Source organism: Saccopteryx bilineata, chromosome 4, assembly GCF_036850765.1.
Source record: "Saccopteryx bilineata isolate mSacBil1 chromosome 4, mSacBil1_pri_phased_curated, whole genome shotgun sequence".
Taxonomy (NCBI): domain Eukaryota; kingdom Metazoa; phylum Chordata; class Mammalia; order Chiroptera; family Emballonuridae; genus Saccopteryx; species Saccopteryx bilineata.
The window spans coordinates 231,747,576-231,771,954 of record NC_089493.1 but is presented as its reverse complement, the minus strand read 5'-3'; the positions used below and the strand labels follow the sequence as shown (position 1 = coordinate 231,771,954).

Sequence of the window (24,379 nt, the reverse complement as noted above, 5' to 3'; positions counted from 1 at the left end):
CTGCACCTCCCTATGAAGGCACTTTTTTTCACCCTGTACACAGATCAGTAGTATAAGCAAACACATCCAATAAGTTGGCTAGTCTACTGAAAGAAAAATGAACAAGATTTCTCAGATTTCAGTCCCAGAGGATTTAAGATCTCCCACCCCCAAATGACTATTTATTCTACAAAGCACGCATTGGCCTTTATCTTCTGCCACCTTGCCCTTCCTCTCCCAGTGCTTTTTCAAGAACCCTATCCTTGAAAGTAAAATCGATCTTAAAAGTCCTTATGTCCCCAGAGTGCCTGCAAGTACTTAGTAGGTGCTTTGTGGATGATGGTAATAGGGACTATTTTCCTCTGTTCTCTGATTAGAAGACAGGGCCCAGAATGGTTTCCAACTCAATAATGTTCAGATCATTTTTCAACTCACACTATAATCCATTGTGGGGTGTATGTGGTGGGCAAAAAGGTTTTATCTCCAGTGTAATGCTGATCAATTCAGTAGCAGCTGCTCTAAATGTCTGGTTTAGGGAAGATAATGAGGCCACATCTGGACTCAAGAGACTGTGCACTAACGGATTAGAGATGTCTGCCACAGGCACTGGTGAGGTGTGGGGTGGTATACATGCTGAGTATCTGCCATCTTTACCCTAACCCCTTAGCCAAAATCTGGATTCCAGTTAGATCAAGAACATCTTACTGGGGTGGGGGGAGGGAATGAGGGGGAGGGGGAGGGGGAGGGGTGACAGAGGACCATCTCTCTTTGGGTGATGGGTATGCAACAGAACTAAATGACAAGATAACCTGGAAATGTTTTCTTTGAATATATGTACCCTGATTTATTGATGTCACCCCATTAAAATAAATATTTATTAAAAAAAAAAAAAAAAAAAAAAGAACATCTTACTGCGTAAGTTCTTTTTCCTAATTGAAACATTAGGCCAAAGATACAGGATTCAAAGTTTTCCAAGTATCTATCCATGTGTAATCCTTTTATAGAAAAGTTTGGTAAAGAATACTCTTCCTTGGTGAATCAGACTTCCAGGTCAACCTTACGCGACCCATGCTCCTTGCTCTTCCCCCAGGCACACAGTTAAGACTGTTCTCAAGAGCATTCAGCAGGAACTTTGAAAGTGCTGCTAGTTTCCACAAAAGCAAACGCAGGAAAGCTCTTTGCTCCAGAGGCGGCCTAGCCAGAACCACTGAAGTATTCCACTGACTGTGTAGCTATGCTTATTCGTTCCAGTCGACACTGCCTTCTTCTGTCTATATTTCCCTTTCCTCATCCTGTGCTCTCCCAAAAATCTGTACATCAATGACAACCCCGAGAACAGGGGTGACAATATTTAGAAGATTGGGTTTCAGACATTTTCTCTTGCCAAAAAAAAAAAGACATTTTACAACAATGGTGAGAAGACAAATTCAACCTCTCACTATGCTAGAGTAAGTAACAAAGTGTCCTCGGGGCTTAGCACACTCAAAATAACAATCAAATCCATTCTTCTTGGGATCTTTTCCTAGTACTATTCTCCTCAGCCAGAAATATCCCTCATTTTCTTCTAATGTAAACTATCAAAGAATCCACCTCACCATTTGTATTGAAAGACGCACAGTGCAAAGTGAAGCGCATCATTAAGTGCTGACAACCTCCACTTCTAGCTTTCTAATCACATTTATTATATTTCCAAGGCAATCACCACCAATTTCCATTTCTCTAATCAAATTATATTGTTTAAAAGCCAATTTTACTTAATACTCGCTGGCCCTGCTGCACCACACTCACACACATCCCTGTTTTCTCTCCACCCCAACTCTTCTACAGTGTTCGTGCCATTAATAAACTGCTTGACAGTCTCTCTTCTGTCCTGTGACTGCGAACAGCCACTTAGGTCAGGGTCACTTCAAAGTTCCCTTTAAAAAGTTTCAGTGGTTATAATGGAATAAATAAAAGCTTTTGAGATAAAAGTATGTTAAAATAAAAAAATAAGTAAAAATGGGCTGCTTTTCTTAAGATCTCAAGAAATAGTCTTTATTTAGTGAAAGGCCAAAGTTAATGTAGAATCTTCTAAAAGGTCCCCATGCCCCAAATACTGACAAATACTGAAATAATTTAAATAAACATCTCAAGGAGGCGGAAAGGACAGTGAACCACACATGGGCATTACAGGGCATAAGGGGCAACTGATTGACAGTTCTCGACGGGCCTGAATCAGTAGTCCGGCTGAACCAGAGTCCAGAGTGTCTGGGGATTCTGAATGAGTTAACATTTTAATCCACCCCCATAATCTCTTCTTCCCTGACTTCAGACTACAGGGGCCCAGGAACCAGAGGTACAAATGCAGCTGACACAAGTAGGAAAAGCAAAAGAAGCTCACCTTGGACCGAGACAAGGACTGAAATTCTATTGTTACCTCATGCATCAGCTGAGCCTCTAAAACATATTTTTGGAAAAAAAGATTTATGAAGTTATGCGGTGCTGCAATGTATTTAAGAACAAGATAACATCATCAGGTATATGGCCAAAAGTGTGCCGTTTCATTTGGAATATTAAATCGAATAAAAATGGGCGAACAAAATTCAAAAAGACTAGAGGAAATGCATCATTTTCAGCCGAGAGATCCAGCCTAACCTCGTTTCTCTATAGGACAGCACCTGCTACCTAGGAGTCCAGTCCGTGGAGTGCAGAGAAAGCAAGAATGAATTACTGAAAGGCTCTGCAAACACGTTTTAAAAACCACTGACCCCAAGTTTTAAAATTTTCTTTCTAGGAAACAAACCTTAACATTATGTATCTTTACTAATTAGACATAACAAATGTACTGTATCGCCAACTTTTAACCCTTTAATTTTTGCCATAGCTTTACCTGTCTTTAACTAAAAACAAAAAGAAAGGCTACATATTCTTATCTAGCTCGAGAAATTATTTAGGTGTATAGGCAGGTACACAGTTGTGTTTCCTAATGGATGGAACAGAGTCATTGCCATGAATACATCCTTTACCTTGAACTGTGAATGAGCACCAAAAATAATTTTTTAAAATAAAAAGGAGCCTAAAAATAACTTGAACAGTAACCAGCCTTTGGATGGTGGATCTCGCTTAAAGCATCACACAACAATGTGTGTTTACATCACCCTTTTATTTCATAGTTAGAAATAATACAGTTCCACAGGGTAAATCATCAATAAATAACGATGTTTAATCATTAAACGTAAAAATCCCAACTCTTTGGCATCTGACATGATTCTATTTCTTGTCAAACTAATGACTGTATAGATATAGTTCATCTTAGTGATCATTTGTCAATACAATATGTTACAAAGGTGCAATTTACGTTAAAGTATCAACAGCTGAAATTTTCAGCCTACCAAGAAATTTAATCAACTCAGTTAAGATATGGACCAGCTTTACCAAGGTTCTTTCACAGGGTCTGCCGCAGTGAAAGCATAATAAACGTTAATTAAGAGTTCCTAGGTTTCTCTAATATTTATTCTGCTCTAAATAGTTTGCCATTCATTCTGGCTAAAGAAAAGTCGCAACTGCACCAGGAACGGCCCATTAATTAATTAGAAGACGTTCTTATTTTATAAGCAAGACTGCTAACACCTAAGAAACTCACAACCCCTAAAATAAAATTTAAAATAAGCAGCTCTATGCTGCCAGAAATGCCAATTCAGTAATAAATTGCACCTTCAAGAATCTAAAAAGAAAAGAAATATAAACTTTTACAAAAGGTAAGTTACATACATTTTTTTCCCCCAAAATATATTCAAGAATAGTTGAGCCGCATTTGTTACTAAAGCCTGGGCAATATTTCTTTAGCAACAAATTAAACCAGTGCAACTGACATAAATTGTTAAGTAATCCAGGATTAACCCATTAAAACTGTAGAAGCACTTTAGGCTCCTACACAAATCCTAGAAACTAGAATTTCAATGAGTGCTTGTGCTGCAAAAAACTAAAACTGGAATGACCCAGCGCCATGCTGAATAGTATCACTTCTTACTGAGATTAAGCATTCAATAGTGGAAATCATGAGCTCCTCTATTAAAGTTCCATTCACTTACAGAACACGCAGATGCAAACAGTATTATGCCTATAATCCACAACTAAAAGAACCCTTTCCATGTTAAAGTTCCAGATGAATTTTAAATTAGAAAATAAGCTAGAAGAAAACTTTTTCAATTTATGAAAACTTTGTATTGGAAACTTTCTGGAAAAGCTTCCCTCCCACCTATTGTAAAATAAATACTTTGTATTCCAAATTTTATTTTATTAAGACACACGTTAATAACGCTATAAAGAAATATTTTACAGCCATAGAGATCAATAACTTTCCATGCGGAAATAAAAAGTTCATTGCTCAATCATATTATTGAGGCAAGTGAAGAAAGATTACTCTCTTGTCAATCTGAAATGTTAATTTTTTTCAGTGCAAAACCAGTTATAAAATATTTAAACTCAATATTTAAAAATAAAAAGTGGTCCAATTCAGCAATGTTCAAGTTCTAAATTTCTTAAAACAAATCATTACATACATTTTATAGTAAAATACAGAGATTAAAGAAGTACTTGAGTACTTAAGATATAAATTTCTAATGAATCATACCAAGTCAGCAACAACTCAAGCAGATAGCATTCCCAATTCAAGCGACAGAATCGTGAAGATGTTACTGTACCAAAGCCTTTTTTCCTAGCTAAGAAGCTATACAAACTAACGGTCAACATTCTGATTCTTTGTAGTTGCGTGCTCTAGAACGATTTCTCCCCAAGTACCTGTGATTTTATTTCTGTATTGGAGATTTGATCCAAACTATTTCTATGTTCCTGGAACACTTAGCTGATATAACCATCTATAATGTGAAGAGTCCTGTACAGAGTACAACAGTGGGTTTTTCTAGCCACGTGCAGGCTGCCCTAAACTGGTTTCCACACTCTGCAGGTCCTTCATGTATTATTCCTAGCAAACACGCGGTCCCCTCTGAGGGTTAGGTGTTGAAGCTGGTACTGTAGCACTTCTGTGTCAGCTGGCTCCTTGATGTTCATTTTATCTAGATTGAGGTAGTCCAGAGATTTGGAGTGAGCCCTCTTACCTTTGAGAAGACAGAGAGGCAGAGGCCCATGGAGGGCCTTATAAGGTTCATAAGGTAGAGATTTAGTGCACTTGTCTCCTGAGCTGGGCATCCGCCTTCGCCTCCGGCCATTGACAGCCGGAATCTCGTATGGCTGGTAGTACCTACTTCGGGTTTTATACAAACGAGAGGAACGTGCAAGTCCTGCATCCAGCTGTTTGGAACGTAAGGAAGGCATGGCTTCTCCCTTACTCTCCTCACCTCCTGTGCACTTCTGGGCTAACTTCAGCAGTTCCTCACCAGTTGTAAAGCCAACCAAATAGTTAGAGTCCATGTGGAGGATCTGGTAGCCTGACACAGTCCGGCGCATCGGCGAGCACGGCGTGCTGGAGCAGCGGGGCTTCTCTGCCTCTGCCTTTCCTGGGGAGCCCACCTCGGCCACAGGCAAGGGCAGGGTGCTCAGGGTACTTCTGGGCTCTCCATTAACATCTACTTCCATTTTAGGCACCAGTCTGCACACTCCTAAAAGGAGACAGACAGATTAGAAGAGTGGAACGCACAGAACCTTGAGCCAAGCTACATCATTTGAGAAGGTTCAAGGAGCATGAAATAACCCTGGCCTGAACAAATGCCAATGTACAACTGACAGTTTTCATCTGGCTCCTAAATGTTCCAGGGAGCACGAGAGGACCATACCTTTTCTGTCTTCAGGAACCCAAAGGCAGGTTCAAGTCTGAAGCGCTAGAAAACGGTTCAGAAAGAGAAGCCCACAGAAGGCACGACTTCTCCAAATACAGAGCTCCCTTCAATCAGGCAAAGTTTAGTCCTTGATGAAATATTAAGCAAATCAAATACAGAACATTAAGCAAATAAAAGTAATCATACATAGTTTCACAAGAATCCATAAGATCTTTCCAACATCTTCACATTTTTCACCATTTGATTTAGAGTAAGTGCTGAGCTCTCCCCACCAGCACATCTTTCCAGCTGTGGTGAAGGGGTACCCCCTAAAGAAGATAAAAGCTGCTCCATTTCTGCAAAGACTCCAATTCAGACCTAAAAATGTTTTCTTACAATATGGATACATCTTAAGGGAAGGCTCCCCCAATCCTTGTTAATGGTTTTCCTTCCATATCCCCAATGACTTGTTTAAAGATAACCACTTTGTAGTTTAAAAGTTAATCCTAAATCCAATAAATCATTTTTAATATTAAGCATATAATATCAGACGTTATTTTATTTGACCCTTTAATCATAAAATATACCATCTAAGATTACATTTTTAAACAGTTTAGTAAATGGCAGAGAATTAATAATGAATAATATTATTCATTACCATAATTGCATTACATTGTTTGGAAAACCTCACTGACAAGTACCACAAATAATGGCCGGATTCTTAGAAAACTGCTGATAAGTCAAATTTTGGGAAATAATATACTAAGGGGACCTGAATGACAATGCCATTTTTGAGGAAATTTATTTCTACTTGATCCTCAATTAGAAGTAGATAACAGTTTTAGGTACCTCAGATCGCTAACCAAAATAATGTCAAATAATAACTGATTTTAAGATTAAATATTTATTGAAGAGGGCTATTATATTAAATAATTCTTATGAATACTGTCAATTTTTATGAGTTCTTATGAATTCTGTAAAACAATATCTTCTCCTAATTGATGCATTTCCTAAAATTTGAGTGTTAAATCCAAGCAATTAGACAGTTAAAGGAAAACCACAGCCTGTGCCTCTATCTGCATGTTGCCCTTCCCGCGCTGGGAAATAAAGACGCCAGGTGCCACCCTGTCCTCACGAGGACCCCATCTCTAGCACAACTGAAAACTAACATTAATAACAATTCCTGAGATAAAACAAACGCTGAAGGGATCAATACTGTTTCACTTACTTTTTATTCTAAATCATAAGACTATTTCTAATTTTAACTTAACCAAAATACATTAGCTCCTCAACCCTTCTAGATTTCAGATTCCTGGCTTAATTATATTTTATTAATGTAAAAATAAGTCTGTATGGAATTGCATAATTTATTTCTCTGTGAAGAGGCTGGAAGGAAGTGACTACTGGCTACTTTGATATGCATACCAAAACCTCAAGATTTCCCATCTAATCAACTTTGCAGGGCTCTGTGAAGCTTCATCAAACTGGATGCTGAAGAAACGAATGTTTACACTAAGCCGAATGACAAACTAATCCCTCCTTTCTCACTAATTCTATTGTCCAAAAGAGCACAAGAGGAAGGGTTAGGAAAGGCCTCTAACCTACATAACCTGACAGACAGGAAGTGATTCTGATACTTGACTCTGAAAAGACAAGCGGAGGAGGGTCAGTGAAGCCCAAGTAACCAGCGCTGTGGAGGCAATCCAGCACACACACAGACTGGGCCCCACCAGGCAGAGTTACCCAGGTGGTGACACTCATGCAGTTCGTCACAGCAAGTGCCACACTGGTCCAGGGCTCTTCCAAATCTGGCAGTCCATGACAGCCCAGGGATTCCCACCAGCCCCTGTGCAGAACCTGCATTTGGCATATTATGAACTTTCTAAAATCCACGATGCACACCCCATCCATTCTAAATTAGGTAATAATTCAAACAAAGGCTGAAAGTCGGGTTTTTGTTTTGTTTTTTTTGCCTATGAGGGATAAAAACTGCCAAGCAAGTTAACGGTGTACAAAGTCACAGCCAAGAGGGGTGGGCACTGGCTTCCGTGGTCAACAGGATCATCAAAAATTTGCTCCCACTCTAAGCCAATCCTGCTGCATGAAAGCAGAACATCCAGAATTCTTGGAAACTCAAGGGGTTCAGGATAAAGGATGGTAGGATCTAAAGGTTTGAGAGGAAAATGTGAAAATTATATATTAGCTAGAAAATAAGTACCTAGAAAATTAAAAAAGTGGAGTGATGACACAATGTATAAAGGTCAAATTCTGATGTGACAGGAAATAGACATGACTGTTAGATGAGTAACTATCACAGATTAAGTTTTCAGCAGTCAATAAACCATAAAAATATCACCTGGGCATGGGTAAAACTAACCAACATGATCTTCAGGCAACCTGATAGTAACCTACAGACTTAACTGCATGTGATTTAAGAGCTCTGAAAATTTTAACCAAGCAGCCTAGTGTAAAAAACCTATACACGTTTTTATGACATGAACATACTGTTGGTAGAAAACACTACCTAACCTGAAAGTTAAAGAAATAAGCATTTCTAATATCTTCTAACAAATATTTAACTAAATAACTAAAGTCAATATGTAAAATCTCTCCCATCAGTCTTGCTGCACTGAAACACGAAAACTCTTATTTTAAACATATTACATCTATAGCAGTTTCCTGATAAACTTCTCTAATAAATAATTCTAAGGGTAGAAAAACTGTTGTATTTTTTAGCTATAAAACATCAATACTTCTGCTGCTCCGAGCAACAGCACAGTCTCGAAATTCACAGGTCTTTTCCGTGGTTTCACAGGTCTCTGCAGTGTACTGTCATATGTACAAGAACATCTTCAGATCTTGATACTAAAGTAGGAATGTGAATGGAGCAACCAGGACTCCTACAAATTGCTTAGATTTTTTTAAGGTCCTTTTCTACTTAAATACTGCCTTTCTAAGAACATCTATTGTGTGGCACTAAGAAAGCTAGGTGGAGGTTGGGTTTCAAACACGGGAGCAAAGATTGGCAAATATTTCATTTTTAGCTGGCTGGGTGGAATGCTGACTAAGCAGTATGTTTTCCAGTCTTCAATGTGACTCAAAACAACATTTTTATGCTGTTAAATTCCTGAGAATTTCCTGATTGAATTTAAATATTGAAACAAGATCCTGAGAGCATTACACAATCAACTTTCTCAGGTTGTCTTTTCAACTTGGCCAAAGTGGTGTAAATACTGTCCAACAGATCGTCTAGGTACTTTCTTTCTAATTCTGGAAGTCTATAAAAAAGCAAAAAAGGGGGGGAGGGGTGATGCTATAAGCAATAAAGATTGAATGGTCTCAAAGTCAGCGTATCTTGCTAGATATATGGCTGTCCAATATTATACACTGAAAACTTTATTATTAAAAAATCACTCATTACGTCGGCCTAGCGTGCGGAGGACCCGGGTTCGATTCCCGGCCAGGGCACACAGGAGAAGCGCCCATTTGCTTCTCCACCCCTCCGCCGTGCTTTCCTCTCTGTCTCTCTCTTCCCCTCCCGCGGCCAAGGCTCCATTGGAGCAAAGATGGCCCTGGCGCTGGGCATGGCTCTGTGGCCTCTGCCTCAGGCGCTAGAGTGGCTCTGGTCACAACATGGCGACGCCCAGGATGGGCAGAGCATCGCCCCCTGGTGGGCAGAGCTTCGCCCCTGGTGGGCATGCCGGGTGGATCCCGGTCGGGCGCATGCGGGAGTCTGTCTGACTGTCTCTCCCTGTTTCCAGCTTCAGAAAAATGAAAAAAAAAAAAAAAATCACTCATTAGTAATGAATGACAATTGGAGATTACCTGTATTTAGAAGTAATTCTTTATATTTTACCATAAAAAATCTGCTCCTGCGTTTGCTGTGTTTAACAAACATACTTATCGATGACTAAGCATTTTGTTTCATATTCTAAAATAACCTTGTATGAAAAAGCATGCTTCCAAGATAAATGACTACAAAGCACTCTGGTATACAAAGCAGATATGTGCAACAGGCACCACTTCTACTGCATCAATAAGAATTAATGTGAACTGAGAAATCAGGTCCAATGCCAACTCAGGTCCAACGCTAAGTTCTGCACTGCAGGGTACTAAAAATTAGAAACCAGAAATACCTTGATTGTTTCCATCAATGCCTTTCATATACAGTTTAAAACAAAAACAAAGACAGGAAACAAAATAGAAAAAGTGTTGTTATAATAACAGAAGTAGCAAAATTTCAGTGGATAGAAGAGTCTAAACCAGAAAATTCAATAAGAATAAAAAAGTCAACTTGTAGTTGAACAATGCTTTTAAAACTGAGTTTCTTAAACAAGTACCAGGAACAATTGTAGTTTTCCAAATGACACCTAAGGGTTTTCAATTGGATCACATCCTTTCACAATCCAACCAGTAACAATGGCACCAATGTATTTTTATAAAACGTATAAATAAAAAAGACTTGGCCATGTTCATAAGTACCACTATATATACATATATTTAAATATATGAGGGTTGAAACTAGACATGAGACAAGCAACACTTCACAATTTACCAGAAAAAATGTACACAGTGCACACTTTAAAAACAAGGGGTGCATCATGCAATTGAGATTTTTGGCTGGAACTAAAGCTAACTGGTCCAAACCTCAATACACACGCAGTGGGGCCTGATGCACCAAGACGAACACATTTAAGACTGGGACTTAGATGGACCTGCTCAGGTCCGAACATTCTCCAGGAGGCCAAACTTCCTACACAGCTGGCAAAAGCAGTAACACTTTGAAAATACAACCTAGATGCCCTAGCTCCTCAGACCATCTCTGAAAATAGCTGATAAGTTTCACAACTGCTTTATAAAGAATTCCTTCTGAGAAGTACTGAATGTTTCTTTTTTAAATCAGACTTATCAAAAAAAGTCAACCCTCAGTAATCAAAATACTGCTCCATATGCTTGAACTGTTTTTAGAAACATACAGCAATAAAACTTAAGAAAAAAAAACAGATATAACTGTCTAAATATACAGAACAAAAATGCCATCCCATGAACAGAATTCTTTTCAAGAGGTACCTGAAAACAAGCCATTAAGAACAGAGCCATTCCTGGGGAAATGGAATCTCCTAAGCATGGCTATTATCAGTTTAATGATATCAAGAACGATCAAATTTTAGTACAAAATCATCCTGGAGTTTATCTACCTGGAACCTCCAGTTATAGAAAAAAAACCACCCCGAAGCCAGGAAGGCAAGGGCTTACCCAGAGCCTTGTGGGCAGTTCCAGGTCTCCTGGCTCCAGGCTGAGTGCTCCTTTGATTTCATCCAGCTAGGCTTCTACCACATGGTTCCATACTTGTCTACTCACTGACATCATCTAGGCAGCTGCAAAAAAATACTGATGTCTGTGCTCTATCCCAGCTTTGTGATATAATTTGTCTGGGGTGTAGCCTGGGCTCAGAAATTATTAAAAGATCCTCAGGTGATTCTAAGATGCAGACATGACTGGGAACTACTTATCAGATAGAACTTACCTGACAAAAGAATTTCACCCCTGCAAGTTCCTGCCTTTTTTATTTTTATTTTTTTTCTTCTTTTCCAAGTGAGAGAAGGGGAGATAGACAGACTCCCCACATGTGCCCCAACCAGGTTCCACTTGGCAACCCCCATCTGGGGCCAATACTCTGCCCATCTGGGGCCATGCTCACAACCAAGCTATTTTTAGTGCCTGAGGTGGAGGCTCCACAGAGCCATCCTCAGCACTTGGGGCCAATGAGTTCAAACCAACTGAGCCATGGCTGCAGGAGGAGAAGAGGAAGGGGGAGGGGAAGAGGTGGAGAAGCAGATGGTCATTTCTCCTGTCTTCCCTGACTGGGAATTGAACCCAGGACATACACAATCTGGGCCAAAGCTCTACCTCTGGGCCAACCAACCAGCCAGGGCCAGGTTCCTGCCTTCTTAAAACAAACAAACAAAAAAATCAATAATTATAGTCATGCTAGTGACAAGCAGTTTTACTGCTTCCACTTGCTAACAACCTATCCTATCCCTAAGGCCTTCAAGTTTACTGTTCCTAAACCATTGTGGGCTTTAAAAATATCGCCAACCAAACTTGTTAAAACTAGATATAAAATAAAACTAAATCTGTACTGAATGAGAATCATGTTCCTTCATCTGCATACATGCTGGTAGTTATTTTAGCTTCTTTAGAAGCCTCTGTCAGGTACAGCCCCTTTGGAAAACAGTTTGACAATTTCTTAAAATTTAAATAAATGCTTAAACTACACACGTACCTGACTTGTAGATAGTAACATGAAAATATACGTTCATACGAAGACCTGAATGTAAATGTTTTTAACAGCTTCCTTCAAAATTACCAAAAACGAGAAACAATGGAAATGTCCACCAGCAGGAAAATGGATACACTGTACTCCATGCATACACTACAACGCCACTCAGCAATGGAAAGGAGCAAACCAGGAGCACAGCGAGGGCAAGAAGCAGACAGAAAAGGCTACGTACTGAGTGATTCCACTTACATGACATTCTGGAGGAGGCAAGACTATTGGGACAGAAATCAATGGCTGCTAAGGACTAAGGCTGGGGGAAGGGGACGCATTCCAGAGGGGTACAAGGGAATTTTGGAAGGTGATAAAAACATTCTATATATTGACTGACTGTAGTGGTCATCACACAACTGGATATATTTGTCAAAACTCATCAAGCTCCATCCCTCATAAGGGTTAATTTTACTGTGTATAAATTATACTTTAATAACTCTGACTTTAAAAATAAAAGAAGCTTTCATATATTTTCAAGTATTCGATGGTTCTCCAAATTTTTGAATTTTTCTATTCCTGTAGCTACAGGAATGTGTGTGCGTGCTTGTATCTATATCTCTCAATATGTGTATGTGTACAGATGTATGTAGTATACATATATAGTTAGATACAGAAATAAAAGGACAGTCTAACAGAGCTACAAAAGGGGAAATGAACCAACCTGAAATAGTAACTTACCTGTCACTTAACATATTCAAACTTAGACTGGATAACCATTAAGATACCTTCTGATTCTGAGAATATACAATTTGAAGAATTTTAAAAACTGGAGGGCCAAATTTTGTGCTTTATTTCAGTTGTATGAGTTAGTGACTCAGTTACATTCTCATTAAATATCCCCTAAAAAAAATTACTTTGTGCTTATGGTTTTCAAACTCCTTGCTCTTTTCTTCAAAACAAAATTGTAGTAGTGTTTCCAATTCTTTAATGTTTTAGGATGAATTTTCATAAATTTACCAGGCTACATCTACTTAATAAACAAAACTGTGTTTCTCCATCATCCCTTTGAATCATTCTACTTCTGACTGATAATATGAAATCACTTTTATAAAACTGCCTTTTTTCAAGGATTATGGCCATCTAAATAGTTCTAAGGAAGTACCTACAAAGATATTGGCCATTTAGAATCACATAACAAAATATAAACTCACTCTAGTTTCTAAATGTTAAAGAGTTTAAAAGATTATCAAGTTTTTTGCCATTCAAAGATATGGAGCCACATGAACCATTGTGTCAGCACAGATACAGATGACATACTGAAAAAAGACAACTAAAGGAGAACAATAGCATTGCATATTTCTTTTTTTCAATTTTAGTGAGAGGAGGGGAGGCAGAAAGACTGACTCTTCATATGCACCTCAACCAGGATCTACCTGGCAAGCCTACTCGGAGCTGATGCTCTGCCCATGTAGAGCCCTGCTCCACTGCTCGGCAACAGTAATTTTTTCAGCACCTGAGGCAGAGGCCATGGAGCCATCCTCAGAGCCTGAGGCCAACTTGCTCAAACAGATCCATGGCTGTAGGAGCGCGCGCGCGCGCGCGAGAGAGAGAGAGAGAGAGAGAGAGAGAGAGAGAGAGAGAAGGAGAAGGGGTGGAGAAGCAGATGGTCGCTTCTCCTGTGTGCCCTGACTAGGAATAGAACCTGGGAAATCCACATGCTGGCCCAACGCTCTACCAGTGAGCCAACCAGGGCCAGCATTGCATATTTTTAACAGTTTAAATTCATGATGTGATAAAAGGAATGTTATACTTGGTTATTTGACTTAAGTGAAAATCATATTCCTTTCAGTTACCTCTTTGCCATTCATTATGTACAATAATATACAACTAGAACCTTTTGCAAATTGCTTTGCCAAGCTTTGGGGACTAATGTTTTTACTAATTTCCCTGAGACTTGAGCAAATACCTCTTAACTACTATATTTTGAAATATTCCATAAAACTTTCATCTTATGAAAATGAAAAAAGGGAAATCTACTCAATCAAAACATCAAAAATTTCAGACATGAAGGTAAGCGTTTTGCAACAATTTCAGTTATCACCACTAAAAATTTCATAACTGTAGCACACATATTTGCAATAATACACTGAGATTTCACACTTATCTGTTCATGTAGTCCTTAAAACACATTATGGTATTACATTCATACAACTGGTTAACAAACAGAAAAAGCAAAATAAAAACATAACTTACCAGACTAAATCCCCGAAGATGTCACTGTACAATTTCCAATGAATCCCAAGGGAACACAGGCATAATAATTCTTCTGTTCTACTCCAGATACTAAACATGAGATACAAAAATAAACCTTTAATTTAACAAATAACAAAACTTATAAAGCAATTACATCAATTCTAACTGCAAACCAGGATGAAACTAGCAGGAAATACTAATAGCAGCTACAGGTTATACAGGATACAATATTAATTAATTCATTTAAAGTACTTTTGAATTTGTTCAGCTAAATTAAACCTCAAACATTTTATCAAGCTTGTTTCCTTTGTGTTCTGTTGCTTAAGCTCTCCTTGGAGAGTAAGAGCAGCTAACTGTGCTAAATCTTAGGGATTTAAATATTGGTTCCACTCGCCCTAGTCATATTCATGGGTTCAACAGACTCAGTCCCCTGAAAAAATAGCCCTGAGCATGGGTCAAAAGAACAGCCTTGCTAAGGCCTCTCTGCCTCTTGACCTCGCATAAACAGCAATCCTCAAAATGAGGACAACAGCACCCTTCCCCCATCGTACAGTCACGTGGCCCAAACGAGGTGCAGCAGGTGAACGCAAGCACTCCGCATGTCACAGAGCCCTTTACGGTGTGTGATGTTATTGTGCAATTAATTTTTGGTGTCTACTCATTCTAGCCACAAAATAGCAATAAAAATCCTTCGTAAGACTGCTCTGAGGCAAATGATCGGAAGGCTCTTGGAAGGCGTTAAAAAGAAAAAAGAACTTGAAAAAGCACTTCTTTAGATGCTTTTAGCATCTTCCCTGTGCTTTCCCTCTTACCTAGGGAGATAACAATGCAAAGACTCTACCGTTATCACCTACTTTGGGTTAGTTTCTTAGACCAAGAGAACTCCCCCAAGTCCTTGCCTCCTGTAAAGGTTTCTTTGGTTGTTGGGTTTCCTTCTGTGTCTAACCTTGGGGATGGGGGTGGGGGCTAGGCCTCCAACCAAGTGGACATATTTTACCTACATCAGTGTAGAGAGTCAGAAGAAGTGGCAACAATTCAAAAGAAAAGAAATAGCCAGGGAAAGGCAAGGAGTCTGCCATTTCATTCCTTTCCTTACCAGCCTAGAAGAGTTTTATTCAAAGGAAACGCCCAATCACAGCTAAGGGACAGGAACCGTCATTTTAAGAACCTGACATATTAAGACTTGGTTCTACTTCATCAGCAAAGCCTCTGGTTTAAACATAAAGTGAACTGTGATGTAACAACAATGGTTCCCTAACAATAAAATTTTCATTTGAAATAATCATTTCCAAAGAATTTTCCCAATACTAATGTTATAAATTATTATATAAAGTTCAAGTTGGCTTCTTATTTAAGTAAATGGATTTTTAATGAGGAAGGGAAATAAAAACAAACTAGTATTTTCAAGCACCTTCTCTATGTCAAATGTTGTACTCAATTTAATCTTAACTACTACTCCATGGGAAAAATATTATCCCCACTGCCAAGTATTTGATCAAGTACTACCATTTGAGAGTCAGAGCAGGAATCTGAACCCCAATCCGTCTGTCTCCAGAGCCCGTTGACATTGCTTTATATATGAAAGCTCATTCCAGATTTGAAAGCAGAGAAGTCTTACAGTAATTATCTAATAATTCTTGCACTGGAGCTGACGTAGCAGCTTAGGCAATGGTCGGTAATTTCATAGTAAACAAAATATAGTAACTGATTATCCCTATTATGCCAGTGCCAAGCCAAAAATAGAACATAAACACAGAGTCCAAGGGAGCCACAGCCGGGCAAAACCAAGGTGCAGGAGCTCGACTCCAAGTCTCATTTTTACTCATTTCTCACTCTGCTCACTGTTTTGTGTGTAACTGCCTGCTACCTGTACACAGGCGCTAAGAAAATAGTGATGGTGTAATAAAGAAAAAAATTTGAAAATTAAAAGAACAAGGCCAGAAACTAATAAAAGAATATTCCTTCTTTAAGAGACTGCCTATAAAAGAATCCAGTAAAAAATTACAGTAACCCCATCTCCCATCAGAAACAAAATATTGTACTATGAAAGTGCCCAAAATATACTTTTGAAATAACATTTTTAGAACACTTTAAAACATCTATAAATCTCTAACACTTGCAGTTGATTCTGGGCAATGTTTTGAACGTGAAGGCTTGGCAAGGTATCAACGGATCTCCTCTCAAAAACAATCGGCGAAAAGTAAAAGAACTCATGGGAAATTCCCACCAGATGAACTAAATGCTGCATGGAAATCCAAATTCAAATAGAGCAAAGGCTAGACTATATCATGCTTCCAGCTATAAGCAAACAAAAAAACCAGAAAGGCCTGTGACTTTATCCTGTAAGCAATGAAAATGGGAAAATTAAGCATGGTCAAGAGCTGTCCACAGGCCTCTGGATAGGACAACCATGTGACTCAGCAAAAGACATCCAACCTTAGACTGTAAATGAGGCTTCCACAAATAGAAAAGTTTGCAAACATTAACTAGCAAGTGTGTCAAATTTCTCAGGCAAGATGATAGATATCACCAGAGGTAAATAAAGAAGAATGCCCTTCCAAAGTAGAGCGGCCACCTATCTCAGCCATATACCAGGGCCCTGGCATAATTATTTACAGCACCCCCTTTATGTCACAAAAGTGTCCCTGTTTGGCAATTACATTTCTATCCTACTCAAAAGTAACACATAACAATGGTAAAGCAATGCCTTAATAGGAAGGAAGGACCCTCTGCTTGCATAATGGCTTCCCATACAGGTTTGAGGAGTATTTGTTTGGGTGTATTCACTTAGCCATTTAATTATTCACTTACTCATTCAACAATATTTTGAGTCTTATGATGCCCCAGCACTGTACACGCACGGGGACACTAGGCAAGAGGGGAAGACAGACACAGGAATACACAAAGCTAACAGCGATCACAGCAAACCCAAATGGCATTGGGAACCCAGAGAAGGGTGTGATTTTCCCAAAAATATAGGAAGTTCCAGATGGAAATGTTTAAGCCCATACAAAATAAGCCATAAAACTCAGGCTTCAGTATAGATCTACTAACAAAACAGCAATAAGAAAATATTTTAACAAAATCTATCATTTGCAAATTACAAAGGAAGTCCAGCACATAGTCATTGTGAATTTTGGTAAATAAATCCCACTAATCATTAAAAATCGTATTATGAAAAGTAAGATAAATTTTAGGCAAAGAAAACTGATAGAGAAGTTATTGGTTCTAGAACCCATACAACACAGTGAAAATAATGAAAACAGGTAGTACTTGACAGAGTTGCTATTTGAAAAGAGACCAATAACGAAAAATCACTTAGAAAAACAATATTAATTTTCAAAAGTTCCAGTGAGACTAATGAAAACATTTTGTACTCACTCATCTCAAAGAGCACTCTAAAACACTAAGAGGGAGAAGGAGCAAAAACACTCTCAAGTAACAAACACTGAGCAGAAATAAAATGATTTAACAACACGAGCAATGAAGACAAAATGTTGAGCTGTTGCATACATGCTCATCTTAAAGTTTACTTTAAATTACTCTTACTTTTTCATTTGTAATTCATTAAAACTAAATCAGCAGTAATGTTTTAAGAAGAGTTAAATAGGGTGTGACTTCCTGAAACCACTCTTGACCTTACAAACAAATCATTAACCTCACCAACGGTGGGTAAGACAACCTGTAACAAGTTCAATAAGACAAAAATGTGTTTCTCTAATATCAGTACTTTTCATAGCAACCCCTTAAAGTGCAACATGCATTTTCTATTTCTGCTAGTAGAAATTAAAGCTAGATTATCACTGTCTTATCATTAGATGAAATCATCCTACCTATTTTAGAAAATCCTCAATTTCACTACAAATATGGCTGAGGGTAACTAGAACTGCAGGTCTACGTGAAATCTTTCCAAGAAATTGGCCTCTTTGGAAGTATGACCAAAATGAGACAGGTGTACACAGTAGAATTGGCTAAAGTTCCAGATGAAAGCTTAGAACTGGGAACTTATCTTTGTAGACCAGTGACAAAATCTGAGTTGTCTCTGGAAGAGAAGACCTGATCACCACCCATCTTCCCAGGATAAACATCAGCAAAGAAAACTTAAATCCTGTATATACAGTTTTGTTATTCCCACAACATAAAATACTTAAAAGTTAATGTGTACAATGCCTCTCCAGGTATACACAATTACACAGAAAAAATAAAGTAACTGACTATATCTGTAAAGTCAATAAATGTCCTATACCTAATACCTAAGAATTGTTGCTACTAAACAGACTCATCTGCAATTAAACTGTTGGCAGAAGCATATTCTACTCATCAGTTCTTGTCAAATAAAGAGATTACTGCCTTACATTTCATTTTGGTCATTTTATTAAGTTCATAATGCATACACAGGTACATAAACTCTTAAGAAATCTGTGAAACATTCATTAAACATAATTATGTAAGCATAAATCATGGTCCTGAATTAAAGTACCAAAAGCTTCTGCAATAATAACCAGTACTGTATTTTAACATAACTGGAAAAATAAACTTTAGGAAGAGATCATTTCTCTCTCTCTAGTGTCTAACATGCTCTACACAGCCTTAAAATCAAACCAAGTAACAACTCTAAATTGTTGTGTAACTCATCTGAGAAGATAAAATAAAATGAAGAGTCTACTAACATCAAAAATATTGTGCAAGAATTGTTCCTTCAGCTAGGAGTAACAAGCACGCTATAAAATGCTTTTGCCTCCATTCTTCCAATTCCTCAAACGATTAAAAACTTCCCAGCCCGTTTTGCCAGTGCGCCAGCGCCATACATATACACACTCAGCATCTTGACTCGACACAAATTACTAACCCACTGGGGGCCAACTGGCGTGGGGAAAGAAGCAGGAAGATCCTAAGAACCTCAAACACTTGCAAGGGGAAAAGGACGGGGCCATCATTTCCTTCGTGTTCTCATCTCCTTTCTGACAGAAATTTGCAGATTCCACCACTAGAGAGAGTTTGGCAGCTTCACAATGGGGCCGCCTGCTCAAGGTCTGACTGTCGTTCGCCTGGAAATCCCTTTCCCCCGCTTCCCACCCGCCCCGAAGTCCACCGCGACAGGTGGGGCGAGGGCGACGATGCCCAGCGACATCTGCCGCTTTCGCTTCAAGCCAGCACCGACGCCAAACCCCACGCGCGCCGCCGGCCCAGGCCGGTACCCCGCCCCCGCCGCCCCCGCGGACCCGCGGCAGTCGCCCCCCGCCCAGATTGCTGCGCGCGCGAGGGGCTCGGCGAGATAAGACCGCAGGGCTCGCCCACAGGGACTATCTGGCCCGGGCAGTCGCACCGGGCGGGCGGCCGGGCACGCGGCCACCGAGCAGCAGGCCCGGGAAAGAGCTACTTTTCAACGGGGCCCCAGGCTTGCTGCCCCTGCGGAGCGGGGCCGGCGGTCAAACGGCGAGCGTGCGCGCCAGAGCGCCCCGACTTCCGCGCCGCCGCACCCCGGGAGTCGGCAGGTCGCCGAGTCCCCCGAGCTCCCCGGCGAGCACGCCGCGCGCACACGGGGCGCACGGCCCCGCACTCACGCCCGCCGCACACTCAGCGTCTCCGGCCCCACCCCTGTGCCAGGGCACCGCGGGCTGCCCTCCCGCACGCTCCCGGCCAGGACCCCACCCAGCTCACCAGACCCCAGCCACGACTCCAGGCAGCGGCCCGCCGAGGGCTCGCTGCGGCCGCCCATCCCGGAGGCCCGCCCGGCCGCGGTGCACCAGCACGGCGCGGGCTCCGCGCGCCCGGCCGCAGCACGAGGCTGGGAGGAAGGGGCGGCGCCGCGACTGGGGCTGACACCGAGGATCGGTTACTGGGGCACCCCCCCACCACCACCAACCCACCCGTCACCACCTTTTCTGCAGCACAAAAGGTTGCAGACGGAACCGCTGTCCCCGTGCAACCTACCGAGGGGTCACAGCTTCGCCGCCCCGCCGTGCCCGGGGCCGCGGAGCCCGAGACAAGGGCGGGAGAAGCGCAGGACTACGGTGCCGAGATCCGGGCGGAGGCCGCCAGCGGAGCCAGCTGGGTACCCTCTCCTCTCCCACAGCGCTCAGCGCCAGCTACCGCCCGGCGCAGTCCCCGCCTCCTTCTCCCCCTCCGCCCGCTTCCCGCCCTCCTCCCGCGGGCTGCAGAGGCTCAGCCCGTCAGCGCCGAGCCCGCCTCCAGCGCCGGGCCCAGGCACCCGGGAGGCCTGGTGAAGTTGGCTCGAGGGGCGGAGTCGTCACACCCCCTACCCAGCCCAGACCTGGCGATCCAACTGCGGAGCATGGCCATACCAACTCATCAACTCACCGACCCAGCACCACTCAGCTTTCCCCAGATAAGTCGTGTGGTGATTGTCATTTATGGGTTTCTACTTAAAGAATTCAGCACTGAGCAGAAATGGAGAAGACTAGAGACCCATGAAATTACAAATTATAAAATCAATTTTAGGAAAGTGCTAAATATGTAGAGAAAGGGGAAGGAATTCAAAGTGATACCGAGTGGATTAGCTATTCTTGAATGTTCAGACTTGATTTTTTCCATTCTTATAAGAAACTATTTTCTCTTATCCAGATTTTCTATTACCAGTTCCTTTACATCTCCTCTGCCAAACCAGTAAATAAACTCGGCAATAAGAATATTTACTAATGTCTATATAGCTCTCACTGTGTGCCAGAAGTTATTACTTGTGGTTTCAAATTTACAATTCACAACGAGTCTATAAGTTAGTGACCAATTTTGATCCATATTTTAAAGACAGAGAAAACTGAAGTAACTTCCTTGAGGTCACACACCTAGGCAGTGGAACCTTAGAATTGGTTATGTTGCTAATTTATGTACCATTCTCAATCCAAGAGACTTTGTTGTTCTTTTTTATTTTTTAATAAAATGATTTATCTAAAATAAAAGGCATAAATTTGGTGTAAATTAATACAAATTTAGACAAATCTTGATTCAAACATGTTCCAAAATCTATATATGCCCCTGATAATATAAATGCAAATAAATAAATCTGAACACTCCTACTTGAACAACATGGTGCTTGAAGGCTCCTTATCTAGAAGACATTTTATAGTACTATGTGTGTCCTAAAATAAGTAAGGGAATATAGAGGGAGAAGGAAATTTTGATTAATATTCTCTAAAGAATAATTTTAGAAAACATAAATCACTTTATTTCCAATATCAATAAGTATATAACTTCTCTAATCTAGAACCTGATACTACATAATATGTGTTGAATAAATGAATGGACTTCGTTTTGCATCTATAATTTAGGAGAACACACTGAAAGTTATTTCAGATTATAATCTAATGATCATTTTCATAAAACCATCTCCAAAACACTGAATGTATTATATTCAGAAATTTACTTTAATTCTGCCCTGTCTGGAATTTTGTAACCTTTTCAGAAGACTGCCTTGTACTTGCACTTTGCTCTGAAAGTTTGGCATTGTTCTTTGGCCAAAAGCAATAAAGTTCTGCTTTGCCTTTAAGTTTATTAGGCTTAGGGTTAGCCCTCTTGAGAGGGCATTGTCACCAAATTGCATCTCTTTCTGGGTGGTGCTCCATGCATTCTAGCCCTGACTACTCACCCAGGCACAACTTCAGTCAGTCCTGGAGTGTCACAAAGAACACCTAATAAACCAACTCACCAGGCAGTTAATGGCTGATAACAGCTTTATGTGCAGGCCCTGCCTTCCATATCTGTGCCAACAATAACTTTGAATGAGTACTGTCTTCATTCAGATAGGCCGTGGCTTGCAAAGGCTGCGTCTGAGGTGTGTATGGGTGGCGGGAGTAAAGCATAAGCCCTTCCCAGGGTTTTGTATGTTCTGTGAAGATCTAGTCAATCTATTTTTTTAAGGCATGCTTATAAAGAATTAGGACAAACAGAATAATTCTTGTGATCTGAAAGGCCTTCTGAGTCAGGGGAGTCAGATACTCCAGCTCCAATGCCCCTGTTTAAGTTCCATTTTTGTCTTCCATCTTTGTCTCAAGACATCCTTCCCACAAAATCATTTTAAAATGATGGTTTTCTGGAAAGGATCATACTTTTTTAAATTTCCCATTCCCCATTTCTTCCTCTTTGGCAATCACCAGCTTATTTTCTTTCTTTTTATTTTTTTAATGCTGTGTGTGTGTGTGTGTGTGTGTGTGTGTGTCAGAGACAGAGAGATGGATAGACAGACAGGAAGGAGAGAGATGAGAAGCATCAATTCTTTGTTGCAGCACCTTAGTCGTTCATTGATTGCTTTCTCATATGTGCCTTGACAGAGAGGGGGGCTACAGCAGAGCCAGTGATGCCTTGCTCAAGCCAGCGACCTTTGAGCTCAAGCCAGCGACCATGGGGTCATGTCTGTGATCCCATGCTCAAGCCAGTGACCCTGACCACCAGCTTATTTTCTATATTTATGGGTTTGTTTCTGTTTTGTTTTTTACTGCTGCAAAATTCCATTTTATACTCATGTGCGCACACGCGCACACACATACACACACACACACCTTGGACATCACTTACTAGTAATGCCGCAGTGAACATAGGGGTGCATATATCTTTTTAAATCAGTGGTTTTGTTTTCTTTAGGTAAATACCTTAGAAGTAGAATTTCTGGATTGTATGTCATCTCTATTTATAATTTTTTGAGGAACCGTCATACTGTTTTCCATAGTGGCTGCACTAATTTACAATACCGACGGTGTACAAGAATTCCCTTTTCTCCACATTGTCGCCAGCACTTGTTGTTGATTTATTGATGAAAGCTACTCTGATGTGTGAGGTGATATCTCATTGTGGTTTCAACTTGCATTTCCTTGATGATTAGTAATGTCGAGTATCTTTTCATATATCTTCTGGCCATTTGTATGTCCTCTTAGGAGAAATGTCTAATCGGATTTCCTGCCTATCAGTGTAAATAGTGTCACCTAGCAAACAGTCAGCTAGGAAGAACAGGTTGAGTAGACTTGATAACATAGTGAATATAAAACAGAAACTACAAAGCCAGTTGTGCAAGAGATACCACATCTCTACCTTTTCTCTAAACCTACTTGTTTCAAGCTGGGACTAACCAGGAAATTAGAGACTACTCTAAGTATTTACAAAGAAAATTAAATGCAAGGAATTAATAACACAGGCAATCAAATAACTCAGAAGCTAAAATGGGGTTGGTGAGATAGTCCAGAAATTAGCATAGCTGGAGAAATAAAGGGAGGAAGCAGGGCTCCTGGAAACCAGGGGTCAGGCAGTATGGCCCACGTGGTCAGGCAGGATGGCCCACGTGGTCAGGCAGGATGGCCCATGTGAGCAGGCAGTATGGCTCACATGGTGAGAGCCGCTGGGCAGAGGAGAGACAGCCAATGCCAAAGGATTTGTCTATGGCACGGAAAAGGGCAAAACATACCATAGACTCTCTTCTCCTCCTGCCCTCCAATATCCTGCCAGCGCCTTCCAGTTAGCCAGACCTGGACACCAGCTGCCATAACAGCCAGGAAGAAAGCCTGCAAGCCTGCAACATAGAGGCGAGTAGAAGAAGGGCAGAGAATGTGAATGTGAGGGCAGACTGGCCCCAGACCAGTACAGCATTTTATTTCACTTTCAAGACATCCGTCTTTCCAAGATTTTTCCACACTCTCTCAGGTAGGGTCAAAGTTCCAAGAGCATATGTTATACCAGGCCCTGAGTAGGTGGTGAAGACAGGCAGTAAGAGGAAGTCTTGGTTTATATCAGGGGTCGGGAACCTATGGCTCGTGAGCCAGATGTGGCTCTTTTGATGGCTGCATCTGGCTCGCAGACAAATCTTTAATAAAAAAATAATGTTAAAAATATAAACATTCTCATGTATATCCATTCATTTCCTACTGCTCATATTCATGGTTGCAGGTGGCTGGAGCCAATCACAGCTGTCCTCCGGGACAACACCATATTTTTATTGGATAATGCGTAACGTACACGGGTCGTTGTATGGCTCTCACAGAATTACATTTTAAAATATGTGGCGTTCATGGCTCTCTCAGCCAAAAAGGTTCCTGACCCCTGGTTTATACTCATCTGTCGACAGAGGTTTCTGTTCTTCCCCAGGGCTGCCACCTATGGCTAAATGCTGCAGTGC

The 24,379-nt window shown here is 40.6% G+C and overlaps 1 protein-coding gene across 7 annotated transcripts in view; it reads right to left on the bottom strand.

The window, feature by feature from the left end:
- Positions 1–866: 866 nt before the first annotated feature.
- MACIR (macrophage immunometabolism regulator) overlaps positions 867–24,379 on the bottom strand; it is a 54,997-nt gene continuing 31,484 nt past the window's right edge. Inside the window, exons 1-4 of one of the 7 annotated variants that reach the window (XM_066273948.1) lie at positions 20,194–20,523; positions 14,260–14,349; positions 10,989–11,110; positions 867–5,576 (exon numbers count right to left, since the gene is read on the bottom strand). In XM_066273948.1, the coding sequence (XP_066130045.1) occupies positions 4,930–5,553 (624 nt within the window). In that variant the 5' untranslated portion in view covers positions 5,554–5,576; positions 10,989–11,110; positions 14,260–14,349; positions 20,194–20,523 and the 3' untranslated portion in view covers positions 867–4,929. Of the gene's footprint in view, positions 5,577–10,988; positions 11,111–14,259; positions 14,350–19,108; positions 19,346–19,920; positions 20,064–20,193; positions 20,524–24,379 lie in introns of those variants that run through there. The other 6 variants (XM_066273954.1, XM_066273955.1, XM_066273947.1 and 3 more) reach the window with 6 other exon arrangements.